This window comes from Crinia signifera, chromosome 12 (genome assembly GCF_055691185.1).
Source record: "Crinia signifera chromosome 12, ASM5569118v1, whole genome shotgun sequence".
NCBI lineage: Eukaryota > Metazoa > Chordata > Amphibia > Anura > Myobatrachidae > Crinia > Crinia signifera.
Genome location: NC_139228.1, coordinates 26,312,499 through 26,327,923, shown reverse-complemented (window position 1 = coordinate 26,327,923; position 15,425 = coordinate 26,312,499). Strand labels below are relative to the sequence as shown.

General features: G+C 46.3%; 1 protein-coding gene across 1 annotated transcript in view; it reads right to left on the bottom strand.

Annotated features, from left to right (window-relative positions):
• The window catches only part of AQR (aquarius intron-binding spliceosomal factor), a 62,540-nt gene that overhangs the window by 34,778 nt on the left and 12,337 nt on the right, over positions 1–15,425 (bottom strand). The window contains exons 8-17 of the mRNA XM_083166894.1: positions 15,119–15,219; positions 14,424–14,500; positions 13,718–13,782; positions 13,151–13,267; positions 12,961–13,074; positions 11,222–11,325; positions 9,464–9,566; positions 7,406–7,526; positions 5,281–5,422; positions 1,030–1,208 (exon numbers count right to left, since the gene is read on the bottom strand). Of these exons, the coding sequence (XP_083023020.1) occupies positions 1,030–1,208; positions 5,281–5,422; positions 7,406–7,526; positions 9,464–9,566; positions 11,222–11,325; positions 12,961–13,074; positions 13,151–13,267; positions 13,718–13,782; positions 14,424–14,500; positions 15,119–15,219 (1,123 nt within the window). The remainder of the gene's footprint in view (positions 1–1,029; positions 1,209–5,280; positions 5,423–7,405; positions 7,527–9,463; positions 9,567–11,221; positions 11,326–12,960; positions 13,075–13,150; positions 13,268–13,717; positions 13,783–14,423; positions 14,501–15,118; positions 15,220–15,425) is intronic.

The window sequence follows — 15,425 nt, the reverse complement described above, 5'->3', positions numbered from 1 at the left end:
ACCCCCCTAACATTGAGTATTAGGGGGGTATTCAATGTTAGGGATATTCAATGTTAGCCGTGCCCCTGTCCCGTTCTCGATTGGCTCGACTGGAGCTCGGCGGTCGGGATTCAATGTCCCGGCCGCCGAGTGACGAGAATGGGGCGTGGCCGCGAGTTGATGACGGAAATAGACGAGCTCCGGCCGGGAGCTCGCCTATTTCCGGCTTTTCTCGGCAGAACGAGCCCGACAGCTTGTGATGTCGGTCTCGTTCTGCGCGAAACCCCTGTTCAATGCTGTCGGGGAAGACAGCATTGAATAGGGCCCCGCAGCCATCTCCCCCGTCGGGAGATGGCTGCGGGAGGTCGACACAGATTGAATACCCCCCTAAGTGAATGTAACATCAGGGAGATACCGGGGAGATTCCGCATTCTGACGGTGCCGGGACACATCCTCAATTTGACAACACCAACCATAGAAAGGTGGTTTCGCTTCATTAGGTCATCAAGTAGGTCGACAAGCATTAGGTCAACACCACTAGGTCAACATGACTTTAGGCCGACATGCAAGAAAGTCAAGAGGGGCATTAGGTTGACAGGGTCATTAGGTCGTTATGGGTAAGGCCGACAGTGAAAAAGTTGAGATGTTTTGTTTTCGCCCAAATGTCAACACGGTCAACATAAATAGTAAAACGTAGCACCGCATTCGCTCGCCGTGCTCTCCGCCAGCAGATGGCAGTGTTTTTGGAGACTCGCAGACACTATATACAGATAGATGATAGAGTGCTGATGTATTCCTCATTTTACAACTGGGAACAAGCACAGTAAGAACACAAGACTGGGTATTAACAGGGCCCGGCTCAAAGGCATATATCCTAAGCTATTGTAGGCTCGGTATTGTACTTTAAGTTGTCTTCTGTGGTAGATCATGGTCTTCTTTCGCTCTCCCTTCCTTTTATTTAATTTTAGGATGGATTCTAATTCTATTCATTACATTTGATCTAGAACCCTATATCCATACAAATGACCCCATAATCCACTTGTGACTTACCTTCCCACTCATCTTTGATCTGGTTTCTGACATTGAGATTGATGGTGACATCGGCTCGGACTCGAGTAGGCCAGTTCTCACCAATGTTCGGCTTGGCCACTTCCACCACTGAGAAAGCCACGATTGGTTGGGCCATGCGAGCCCAACCCCCGAAGACCAAGCCCCCGTACTCCGACTGCCTGTGTGTACAATTGCGCAGTTACTAACAGGTCTACAAGCAGATTGTATGTGCTGCTATGTATGTACATATACAATATTATACATTATCTGCTTCACTGAGTCCTGGTCATCATCTACCATACACCACTGATATAATCACTTACCTTGTCCTCAGCGACAATCAGCGTTTGTAGGGGAAATAAGTTACTGTCTGGTTATTAATGTGTACAACGCATGTGAGGCGCTGCAATTAAAAATCACACCCCAAATTTGACGAATCACTACCTTTTTAAATAAAAATAAAATAAAAAAACATACCCTAATTTTGACCCCACCCCCCACAAACTCACGTTAGAAATGTTATGCCCCCCGATTTGCCCCATCCACCCCCCCCACACACACACACACACCTTAAGCATTTATGACCCAGGTCTGATCCTACCGCTTTCCTTAATAAAAATCATACCCCGTCTCAAGTTTTCAATATTATACTCTTGATCTGAACCTCCTTCCTCATAGCAAGCATATCCCAGATCAAACCCACATCAGAAATTGGAACCCAGATCTATTCCACCCACATAAAAATCCATACACCATATCTACCCCCCCCCCCCCCCTCCCCCCTTATTCATGTTAATAATTACTGGATATCATGCTCCTTTCAATCAGTTTGAAATCAGGCCTCATATCTCTGGGGCGACCCAATCAAATTACTGCCCCAGCCTTCTATCTCTCCGCACAGCTTAATGTACTCTGATTGGTGGATAGCTCCAGCTAGATTGTGTCACATGATGCCATTCCAGGATAGTTCCACCACCGATCGTTCATTACAGTGGGTGGTGATGAGGGCAGGACCAGAACAGCTGCATCATTAGGCTCCTGCCTGCTGCGATTCGGGAGTATTTGAATAAGGGGCGGAGCTAAATGGTGCAGAATTGTGCCAACATGTGGCTGATTTCTTGCAGATTCATAGGGGGAAATTTACTAGGACGGGAGTTCTATTTCAAATGGGACATAGCTGGGAGCCTTTATCTTCTCGAAAGTTCTAAATAAATAAGAAGTGGATTCTTATTGGTTGCCCATAGCAACATCCCATGTGAAATAGAACTCCCATCTTAGTCAATTTCCCCCATAGTATTTATTGCCTCAAGCTACCCACTTCATTAAACAGTGGGCAGAATATAGGAGAGGTGCCCACACTTCCAGGTGTGCAGGGGACCATCAGAGAAATCAGGAGTCTCCCTCAAGTTCCGAGAGAGTGAGCAGGTAAGTCCCAATGATACACATCATCCGGCCTGCCAGCGTGCGTGTGTATACAGCAGGCTGCTATCCTCACATCAAACTGTCACCGCAACATGACGTCACGCGGTAGAGCTAAAGAGCCAATCGTGTAACTGGAAACAAAACGATTCATAGAATTAAACAATGAAGGAGAAAGATGAAATATCCCACTGCTTTGTCCTTAGACGCTGGGTACCATTCTACAAATACAGTATGTGGGTATATATTAAGGCAGGGCCGGAGACTTTGCCTGCTTGCTGAGAATAGCAGACCGGAGCTGTGAGTGTTACAGATCAAAGGCCCAGCCAGCTCAGCACCCTGAAATAGCCATGAAATATGAGCCGCCAGCCGTGGTTCAGGTTCCAGGAGTCATTACTCCACATTAGCCAGGGCAGCGGAGGGGATTATACAGCTCTGGCACCGAGGGATGAAGGAGAACATGCAATTAACCATGTACTGTGCAGGAACACGGAGCATTCCAGCTGCCACCTCCAACCCTCATCATTAATACAGGCGGTACCGTCAGGAACTGGTCCCCACCAATAAGAAAGCGGATGTCTCCTTGTCCTGCGCTAATTACTAGACGGCAGGACTGCGACCTCGAGAGCCCTCCTGAAACTTACCAGCAGCCTCAGCCAACGGGGATCTGGATGACAGATGGGCAGGGTCTAGATTGACAAGACAATTGGTCGAAGTGCACAAGGTCGCCATTGGAACAAGGTTGACTTTGGCAAAAGGTTGACATGGGAAAAAAGGTCAACAGCCTTTTTCGAACTTATCACCAGTCTAGGTTGATGGACATCCAGATAATAGGTCAGCAGAGTCTAGATAGATAGTCAATAGGTCGACACTGGCAAAAGGTCGACACAAGCTTTTTCATTTTTGTTGGTTTTGTTTTATTTTTTGGGACTTTTCATGCTTCACCATCAATGTGGACTCTGATTGGGAATGGTAAAGTGGCTGGAAGCCTGGCAAGCGAAGCGAGCGTACATGAAACAGTATCCACATGCCCAGGTGTTGACATTGACACTAAAAAACTCATGTCGACCTTTCCGAGTGTCTACCTTTTCCACATCGACCCTTGCTTCCACTGTAGACCTATTGACTCTCTATCTAGACACTTTCATTCGGAACCCAACCGATGCAGACTATGGGGAGGTATTCAATATGGGATTCCAACTGTCGGAAAGCCCTGACAGTCGGAATCCTAGAAGGTTTACGTTTCATCCGATAGTAACCAGACAGTTGGAATTCAATGAAACGGTGGAAACGGTCATGGATTGTCGAAAAATGGCTTTGAATTCGACAACCAGATACATCTTTAAAAGAGTCGGATCGGACATCCTTCAAAGCCGTCGGTAATGGTGTGTGCTGATATTTCCCGTCACCTATTGAGTAACCCCCTAAAAGTCACCATAATCCTCTCCTCTCCCAAGCAAGGGATAGTATAGTGCACGGTTCTTCAACCTGTGGCCCTCCAGATGCTGTGGAACTACATGTCCCAGCATGCCCTGGCAGTTTTGGCATGCTCCTATAGGAAAAAAATGTGGCAATGCATGTTGGAACATGTAGTTTCACAACATCTGGAGGGTCACAGGTTGAAGACCCATGGTATAGTGTACGTTAAGAGTAAACAATATACAGCATGACAATGACATTGGTTCCTTTGTGTTTTTTTCACCAGTTTATTTCAGCACTGATCTGCAGACCACACATGTGCCAGAAGCCCCACAGCAGAGAGTGACACCCCAGGCAGGAAAGAGGAACTGCACAGGTTTTGGAAGATTCAGGGTTCTAGAATGATCACTACGAATTGGTGTCGTCGGTGCACCAGAGTCATTCAGCAAATGTCAGCATACAAATAGAAGAAGGTCAAGCAGAGGGAACAGGTGTGACTTAGTATTAGGTCTGGAGGACTCACGGAGAATGATAAATAAGACACGTGGCATTTAGTGACATAGCACCAACAAATGGCAATACTGCTCTTATGTCCAGTTATGTGGCTAGTACCAGTGGGAACACTGCGTGCGGTCATTGGGTCACCTCTGCGTGGAACCTCCCCCAATCACAGTACTTGTACCATTGGGTCACCTCTGCATGGAACCTCCCCAATCACAGTACTTATACCATTGGGTCACCTCTGCATGGAACCTCCCCCAATCACAGTACTTGTACCATTGGGTCACCTCTGCATGGAACCTCCCCAATCACAGTACTTGTACCATTGGGTCACCTCTGCATGGAACCTCCCCCAATCACAGTACTTGTACCATTGGGTCACCTCTGCATGGAACCTCCCCTATCACAGTACTTGTACCATTGGTCACCTCTGTATGGAACCTCCCCCAATCACAGTACTTGTACCATTGGGTCACCTCTGCATGGAACCTCCCCCCAATCACAGTACTTGTACTATTGGGTCACCTCTGCATGGAACCTCCCCCATTCACAGGACTTGTACCATTGGGTCACCTCTGCATGGAACCTCCCCCAATCACAGTACTTGTACCATTGGGTCACCTCTGCATGGAACCTCCCCCAATCACAGAACTTGTACCATTGGGTCACCTCTGCATGGAACCTCCCCCAATCACAGGACTTGTACCAGACTGTACGCACAGGCACTGAGCCTCGCCTCGATGTTTATATTATCCGTGTTTGTGTAATCATATAAATATAATAAGGCATCTGAAGCTCTTAGACATATGTGATGCTGTTAATCACCCCTATCTCACACCGTCTGTGCATGACATTGGTGGCATTCTTCTGAGGATAAATAGACAGGCGGCACAATACGAGAGACAAGCTTACCAGGGCTTCATGCGGCACACAATGTCCTCTATGTCCTGCCGGATCTCATACGTAGACTCTAGGCGGAAGAGGTTGAAGTTGCGAAGAAGGTAATCATGAAGTGTGAGGAACTGCAAGTTTAGCTTGGGCAGAGCCAGGCACCCTGATAGGGAGAACAGGGGATTACTGAGCAATCTAACATCAGGCAAAACATGAACAGTAAGGGGGGTATTCAATTAGCCGTAATTGCCGGCGCCGGAGGTATTCATTTGGCAGTGAATACCCTGCGATCGAATCCCCGCAGGCTAAACCTCACAGCTCATGAAGCCGCGAGCGAACATCAAAGATAACAAACCCTGAAAATCGAGTCGCACACCGGAAAAAAACCTCATTGATTCCAGTTTATACTGCCTTTTCTGTGCAGGAAAGAAGCTATTTAATTGAATATCAATTACGTCAACCTGGCGGCTAATTGATTATCCCCCCCCCCCCCCCCCAACAAGCATCCAATGTTTTCTAAAGCTTGCTTAAAAGGGACAATAGGCGTGATTCTTGTTCAATCGGTCACTGGTGTATTTGCTTTGGGGACCGGTTGTGCGGCTATGCACATATTTGCGCATGTGCAGGGCCGCTGTACGAACACCTTTGGTGACTATCATAGTAGGGGAAGGAGGGGGTGGACACCAGGCCCGGCAGAAGAACACCCAGTGCTTTTTACGGGCCTCCCCACGAAAACGCTGGGTGTTCCTGTAGGTGAGGGACGATCGTCCCCTCTTCAGCGGACATCAAAGGAAAGAAAAGCCACTTTAGACAGACTTTTATTTCCGAAGAGCAGAGAAATCATTAGACAGTTGTCATTCAACGGTTGTTTGTTCGGCCGCGTGGCGCTAAGCAGCGAGTGCTGTTAAATTAGGCCCAGTATCCCCTAAAATAACAATGAATAGACATATAGTAGTAATCATATTATTAAACCATTATTATTTTGTGTAGAACAAGGTTCATGTAAATCTATACATTACGCTATAGTGACAGCCTGTTGGGAAAGCCAATGAAACAATCCGTAGTTTTAAAGGGGGGGGGGGGGGGGTGGAAAGACATGAAGGCAGTGGTAGCCAACTCCAGTCCTCGAGAGCTACCAACAGTTAACGTCTTCCAGGTCTCCTCACAGAATCACAAGTGAAGTAATTAGCTCCACCTGTGGGTCATTTATAATGTATCAGTCAGTAATGAGTGCACCTGTGCCCCTAGCTAGGTGATCTAGAAAACGTGAACTGTTGGTAGCTCTCGAGGACTGGAGTTGGCTACCACTGCATTAAGGTGACGTGCTCGGCCCTAACAGATAGGGTAGAAGTGCCCATACAGAGGTCCGGCCTTGGACTTCCCCTGGAGCTCCCCATGAGGGCTACATTTGACACTTGATGTGCCGTTTTTTTACATGCAATTTACAACATGTACAAGTACAATACATCACAGGTGCTATAAAGCACCCGGAAATCCGTAAAGAACACACAGTCCAAAGGTCGTCGGAATTATATTTAAGGGTAATTACCATCTAGTGCTGGGGTAGCCAACCCTAGTCCTCGAGAGCTACCAACAGTGCATGTTTTGCAGGTCTCCTCACAGAATCGCAAGTGAGCTAATTCGCTCCATCTGTGTATCTTTTAAAATGTGTCAGTGATTAATGAGTGCAGCTGTGCAGCAGCTAGGTTGTCTGGAAAATGTGAACTGTTGGTAGCTCTCGAGGGCTAGGGTTGGCTACCACTGATCTAGTGTAACAAACAATTCATGGTAAACCACCAAAGTCTTATTTCGTATAGGTTACAGTTTAGCCGCGCACTCAGCTTATTGTTCGTATAGTAATTACCAATCGGTAGTGACGGGAATACAGTGGCTTTAGTGATATCACCGTCGTCTGTGACAGTTGCACATAACCCGCAGACAGGCTTCCGCCCCACATTCTATATCTACAGTAATGCATGAGTCCATGGCTTCTAGGAACTGAAGAGTTAACGTGACATCGTTGTCAGCCGTTCCCGGAACCCCGGGCGGAACAGGATAACATTTCAAAGCTTGATTTGTAATGGTGGGTTTGGCGATATTATTAGGGTGATCAAATCGAGACTGGAATATCAGTTTACAGCCTCACCTTCCCCAGAATAGTACTCTGTGGGCACAATGTTCTCATCCCATATGATCTTCTCTGTGGGATACAAGGGCATCTGGTTCAGCTGCTGGATCTGAGAGATACGTCGCTCGTGACGGGACACCTGCACAGTGGGGGAGACAACAGGAGCAGGGTTCATACGGCTGCACTGTACAGAGCAACAGCCGGGAGACCATGTATTACAGTGTAAGGATAAAGAACGCACAATAGCAATATATCAGTGCATTGTTACCTGGAAAGTAAATACATCTCTTACGGTTCTGTATTGGTTCCAGGTATCTGCTGCAAATAGTAACCAGCTATGGTTTGTCCCGTCTCCGAAACATACAGTGGAGGCCTGAGGTCGCCCCTCTGACCTACAAGAGCTCCCCCTGCAGTGATCGTTGGGTCGGAGCAGGGCTGAGGGACACTCTCCACCGAGAAGCGACTGGCATGCACAGTAGGTGTTTGTCTCCAGAATATGGTGGGGCAATGGGGAAACGTCAGAATCTGTCAGATCAGACTTAGGTCGACAGTCATTAGGTCGACCCCGGAAGGTCAACTGGCCCCAAGGTTGGCAGGGTTAAAGGTCGACATGGGTTAAGGTCGACATGACTTAAGGTCGACATGGGCCAAGGTCAACATGGGTTTAGGTCGACAGTCATTAGGTCGACATGAGCTTTTCACTGTCTTTTGAGACGACATGTGCCGACATGTGAGGGGCATGTGAGGGGCTGCAGTTCAACTTCAACTGTGTCCATGTCGACTGTGTCGACATTTGGGTCAAAGAACAATGAAAAACTCATGTCGACCTAATGACTGTCGACCTAAACCCATGTCGACCTTGGCCCATGTCGACCTTTAACCCTGTCGACCTTGGGGCCAGTCGACCTCCCGGGGTCGACCTAATGACTGTAGACCTAAGTCTGGTCTGACAGATGTACCGATTCTGGGCAATGCCAGAGACTTACCCAGAATCTGAACACGGACTCCTCCACCCCCCCCACCCCCCCCCCCCCCCCCCTCTGTTCCCCTGCAGGAAGGGGTAAGTATACAGCGGGGACAGTGCTGCCTAATATAACATTAGGCAGAAATTATATTAATAGAATAACATTGAACAACCTATTACTTCTGAGTAGTGACCTACTAGGTGCTATCAGCATTCTACAGGGCAATGGCCAGATGTAGTAGCCTCCAAGTTTTGCGGCTGTGCAGGAGGCCAGGCCGAACTTAGACTGTTTTTTAAAGGGGCAATCATTTAGAAGGAATGGTTTTGCCTTGTAAGTGCCTGCCCCTTTAAAAAAAAACATCCGCGTTCACCCGGCCTCCTGCACAGCCGCCAAACTCTGTATTGTACCGAGTTATATGATCAGGTTTTCTGTATTATGTCTGTATACGCTGAATAGCCTCAGTGTTATCTCATTACTATTCCCAGACTGAGCACCGCCGATAAAGGGGTCACGTCATACTTAGTATTTGTGCTTGCCAACATCAAAATAGTTTAAAGGGAGAAAAAAAAACAAATTAAAATAATGATGCTTTAATAGGATTGTAGGTTAATTTGCAAATCGCATCTATACACTGTGCAGTAGATCACTCAAGAGCACAGACGCGTTCTCCCCAGAAAATGTTCCCAGTCGGGTGACATTAGAAAGTAGGGGGCAGAGCGATACTACAGAATAACGACAAATGTTGACATTTTCATACTTATTTGAATTTAAATTAAATTATTTTTAAATGTCTTGTAGATATTGCCCGCTCGCTGGCTGGACACGTTATAGTGCCCCCTTTCTGCAAAGTTACCACCGCCCAAATCACTTCCTGCCTCTTAAAGATGGAGGAGGGATTGCGGTTACTTTTCTGGCCACGGTAACGTAACCACTTGGCATCTCTGATTTTAGCCATCAGCCCCGGAGCACGATGGATACTCCCGGGGAGAACAGTGACACACAAGCAGCAGAGGTGACGCGTAAGAACTGAACGCACAAATGTTAAATGTCGTGCAAACAAGAACGCAGCAGAACAGACATAAAAAAAAAAACAAGTTAAAACGATGTTTACCAGCAACTCCAACAGAAATTCTTTGTCATATTTGGTTTCCTCTCCTTCAGCCAGTGCAGGCAATAAGCAGAGATATGAGGCCACCCGGTGGAGTGTGTTAGAACTGCAAAATAAATTTGTTATATTTTTATCTGTTTTTATATCTCTATTTCACAGGTTCTCAAAGTCGGTCCTTCAGGACCCCACACAGTGCATGTTTGCAGGTCACAGAATCAAGTAAAATAATTAGCTCCACCTGTGGATCTTTTAAAATGTGTCAGTCAGTAATGAGTGCACCTGTCGGGTGACCTGCAAAGCGCGAACTGTGTGGGGTCCTGAGGACCGAGTTTGAGAACCACTGCTCTCTCTTTCTAAACACAGGGCAGTGGAGGCACTCACGGACTTCAGGATATGAAAGAAATACTCAGACACACTCTGGGGGGAATTTACTAAGATAGGAGTTCTATTACACGTGGGATGTTGCTATAGGCAACCAATAAATAACATTTCCCCCTCTCTCTCATATCAACATTTAGGTTTCTGAATAAAATTAACATCAGGAGTGACTCCTGCTGAAAATTTCAATCAGAAATTGAAAAGGGAGGTATTCAATCTGGGATTCCGACTGTCGGAACGTCTCAACAGCCAGAATCCCCGGCCGTTTTCATTTCTCTCGACAGAAACTAGACAGTCGGAACATTGCGTTCCGACTGTCAGAACATTGCGTTCCGACTGTCAGAAAGTCTAAAAATTGATTGCCAAAAAATGGCCGTAAATTCGACAATCCGCGACCATTTCCGCCTTGTCACAGTCGGATCTGTTTTGTCGGAAACTGCCATCAATGCTGTTGGAGATGGCGGCATTGAATAGGCGGGGGGCCGGTATTTCCGCTGGTGGACACAGTGGCCAGGATTGAATACTCCCCAGAGTGTCTGAGTATTTCTGTAATATTCTGGAATCGGTGAGTACCGCCGCTACCCTGTGTTTGTATTCTTAACTTATCTATCTATCTATATTTCCAGCACAAATTAAAATACCTAAGGAAGAGTGATTGTGTAAGAAAGGACCAACAATGTTTTTCAACCGGGCACATGCTACTATCTAATCACCTGTATATAATTACAGCCAGCTACAAGTGCTCAGCTTTCCCAGGCTTCTGTGGCTACATGCGCAAGAGAGGTAGAGATATAATTTCCCACCGCGAGCTATAATAATTCCTAATCGTGGTTCGGCAGTATTGCCGTTAACCTGATACGCGTCCCTGTGGGCTGTGTTTAGGCATCTGTTCCTTAGAGACCATAAATTGTTAAAATAGGTCAAATAAGATCCTGGAATAGACCTATAAAAATAAACGATACTCTCTAGGAATACGATATATTTGTGCACATCGATGGAGAGATGCCTATAAGCATACACTTCTATCTGTGGACAAGTATAGCATTATCTGCGATGCCAGATCTTATACAACTGTCACAGACGCTTGTACACAGAACGACAGCTCGGAGGGCACTATTACCAGAAGCGTACGGATTAGGCTGGCGAGTCCAATATACCATGAATGAATAACAGGGAGTGGCTGTATTCATGGGTCACAATGTACTATGTATGAGATCATAAAAACTCCCCCAGCACTGAATTATTTGAACGTAAAAGATAAAACAATATTAATTGCAGAATGTATAGAAAGTATACGTAAATCTGGCCATGTCACGTAACCCACCCCGCCTCGGCCCCCTAGACCTCTGAGGCTTAAAGGGTTAAATGCTTGTATCCACTTACCTCAGTGGTCCAAAAAACTTCACCAGCGATTCCCGAGTGTCCACTGAAGCCACGTTGGAAAGGGCAAAGTTATAGAGTTCTGGGAAGTGAGCGAAGGCCGCTCTCTACGGAGAGAGAAGTGCAGAGTGTTATCGGGCTATTACCGGTGTACCAGAGTCAGAGTCAGAATTACTTATAATATTAATGGCCTCGTATCCCTCCAACATAATACATTAAGGTGAAAAGGGCGAAAACATTTTTCTATATGTACTTGTGTAAAATAAGTCATTACTGCTATAATACTAGCCATAGCTACAGAAGGAGCCGCTGCCATCCGAGCGCCGGCGATAGAGACTGGGACGTGCGTGCGTCTCACGCGCGTCCCAGTATCACGTCGGCTGGGCAGCGTCTCCCTGCTTCATGGAGACGCTGCCCAGTTCAGGGGGGTGTCGGGGGGCGAGGGGGACCGGCGGGGGAAGCAGTAGGGACCCCCGCCAAGCTCCGTTGCCACGGGGCGCGCGAGCGTTTCGTGCGCGCCCCTGGTGGTAGCCGGCCGCTGGCGGGGGATGGCGGTAGAATCGCCATCCCCTGCAAAGATGAGCTACATCTGTACCTAAATGTTGGTATGGGGCGCACAAAGTTCTAGCTATGCCCCTGGGTGGCAGGAACTATACAGGCAAGGAACGGTGGTGACCGTGCTGCAGAAGTGGCGGCTTCTCGGATAAACACAGAAAGTTCTTAGATTCTTTTTAAAGAACTGGTTGGGATTAATCAAGTGTCAACTTCACTCGCAATCACAAGAAATAAGCCACAAACCAGCAAGCGGAGCAAATCCCCATCCTGATTACAGATACAAATCACCAGACATACTAATACTAAACATCAATAAAAACTACAAATGAAAGCTCTCCCGCCTGTCATCCTCCCACCTACTTGCGGAGAGTGTGGATCAGTTGGTCACCAGCAAGTTGTTAGACAGTCATTAGGTCGACACGTGTCTAGGTAGACAGGGTCATAAGGTCAACAGTGAAAAGGTCGATATGTTTTTTTGTTTTTTTTTAACCCTTATGTCGACAAATCAACATAAACACTAAAACTTACCACCGTGCCCCCTTGCATGGCTCGCCATGCTTCGGGCACGTGCACACTATTTTATTTTCCCACCACGCCCTAGTGGATGGTAGGGCATGAAATGCCGCCTGTCGGCACATGTCGGCTCAAAAAACAGTCGACCTAATGACCCTCTCGACCTAACCCGTGTTGACCTTATGACCATTGTCAACCTTACTGCATGTCGACCCAATGACTGTATCCCTTGGCTGAATGGGCTGTGCTGCTTGGCATCAGCCTCAGCCCTCTAGGACAGGGGTCTGAGTACACCCAGACATGCCCTGACCAATGCTAAGTAGCACTGGTTGTCTTCTGCTACTCCTAGCCTCTATTAAACAACCACACATCCATGACCTCAAGTACTGATAGACAGCGCTGCTGTGCTGGAACCGAGTGTAGATATTAGGGGATTGACTTTCAGATTTCTTACAGTGCCCAAATTTCTTTCTGTATTGTTTATACCCATGGCTCCAGTATCCCCCAATAGTGTGATGGAGAAATTAGCATTGTCATGTATACATCACCAATTATTCCCTACATTACAAGCATATGTGATGCTTCAAAACTTCATTTCCCGTTAACCATAGGAATTACAAGTCACAGATTATTGGTGCTACAAAAGAAATCGCAGTGACATACATCAGACTTACCTGCAGAGAGGTGATGCGATCGTAGTGGATAGTGGTCATCTCATTTTCTGTCAGTGCGTTCCCAGTCTGGTCATTGATTTCAAACCCGGTGTAAAATTTTAACATGTCCAGAAGCTATGGAGAGTCTCTGTTAGTGAGGGTGCAAGACTCACCAGCTATAGTACAACACGCCTGAGACCACACAACATACCTGAGAAAACAGGTGTCCTTCTTGCTCCCGCTGACAGAGGCTGGATAAGTAGCAGTGAACCACGAGATGAGAGTCATCCAGAACAGTGTTGAACCAGCGGCGTGTGGGAAGTAACGCCTGGGGGAGAACTGGAATTAGCAACTGGAAATCAGTGTACACCGTATGGTTGTGTGACTATGGGGTATATGTAATAACGCTTCTGATACAGACAAGTGGTAGTGTTGCCCTTAGCAACCAGAGTCCGGCTATTACTTTCTAGAATGCGATCTGATTGGGTACTATGGCAACACTTAAAAATGTTTATATTAACAATCTTTAGTAAATCTAAAGGTAAATCAAAGGGTGTGCTAGAGAAAGAACCCAGCTCTAGAATGAATCAATAGGCTCATAGACATAAATGTTTATGTATTCCCTATGGCTGTAGATGTGTATGCAATCCCTGACGATGTTTCCGATAGGTCGGAAATATCGCCCGTTTCCGACAAGATGCCGTCGAATTGACATTCGACCTATTCACTGACAGGTCCCGAATAATAATAAGAACCACACACAATAAAAAGACAATACCTCTAAGTCAATCATGAGTTCTATGAAACGCTCACAGTAATGGATTTTCTCCATGGAGACAGGACCTGCAGAGTAAAGAAAAACCCATCATCATCGTCATCATCATCACTAAACTGCACCAGCTTTCCTATATATATTTCCAGCCATCTTCTAAGTCAGGGGTGGGGAAACTTCGCCCTCCAGCTGTTGTTGAATTACACATCCCAGCATGCCCTGCTACAGTTTTTCTATTTGGCCATGCTAAGTCTGTAGCAGGGCATGCTGGGATGTGTAGTTTAACAACAGCTGGAGGGCCGGCGGTTCCCTATCCCTGCTATAAGTGCACACTGGTATCACAGCATGGAGGGTGTCCTCCTATAGGGATCAGTGATATCTATGGTAGCTTCAACCACACGACACAGTGGCCACAGCTAGATGCCCCGTGGGACAAGCTGCACCGTTGCAGTTGTAGACGTTTGTACCATAGAGATCAATGCAGTCTATGGGGGAGATGTAATAAACCTTCTAAGAAGTTGCCAGTCAGCTTATAACCGGCATTATCTATTAAATACCTTCTATAAAATGATGGCGATAAGTTGAACGTCTGTGATATCCACTTTAGAATGTTTGATACATCTCCCCCCTATAAGAGCAGCGGCGGCAGTATATAACACAAAGTATATCATGCAATAAAAGCACATCCCGTATATGACCACATAAGAGTTACCTGTTGCTTGAATTGACCGGAGCACGGACAGGAACTTCTGTATAAGCTGCCATAGAAATTTCCTTTCCTGAGTGGATCTGCAATACCCAATAAGGGGAAACGCATTGCAGCCAACTTACATTGAGAAGGGCAACAAATAATAATAAGATTTATGTTATTTATGTTAAGCTGATTAAATCCTTTTCTTCTGCTCCATGGGAGGGAGGAGTAGGGGAGGCTAGAACCCAAAACTAGCAAGGACACGTCCAAAATAACATAAAACAAAGGAGTAGAGATGCAGGGACGATGATCCCGTACAGACTGGCGTATAGCAGTGTAACACGGTTCCGTATACATCGGTTATCTTATGGCATTTGTTCTGTGCCATTGCTATTCCGGGTTCTATCTGTTTACGGCATGCAGGCTAATAAATACATTGGGTGCTACTCAATTGTTTTTACCAGCATTTCTGCTCGTGACCCAAAATGCTAATGTGTGCCTAAAACCTGACCATAGTGAGCACGATATGCTCAAAATAATAGATCAATTGATTATCGCCTTACAATCCCATCATTTTAGATGGGAGATCGGGCGCGATATAACAATTGAATATCACCCCTTATGTTTTATTATAAAGCAAGGATTCTAAGAGTGAACCCTAACTCAGCGTTCTACTTCTGTCCTTATATCCCAGAGATAAGATGATATGTACGTACTGTTCTCGCGCCTTCGCTTCCATTTTCTCATCCGTCTTTTTAATGAGGTTGAAGAACCTCCTCAGTTTATCAGTTTTCCCCAATTCCTGCTCCAGTCGCGCCTGTAAATTGTAGAGACGGAGAGATGAGTATTGGTAGGACTCCAACTATCTGTATATATATCACAATATAAATGCAAACAGCATTCAGAGCCTTCAACAATGCCCTAGGTTAAACTTTTGGATTTGGAAGGACACAAGCAATAAAGTGAGTCATTTACACGTAACACAGTTCGGTAAGCTCATTTTCACAGTTCTAGGGGAGGGGC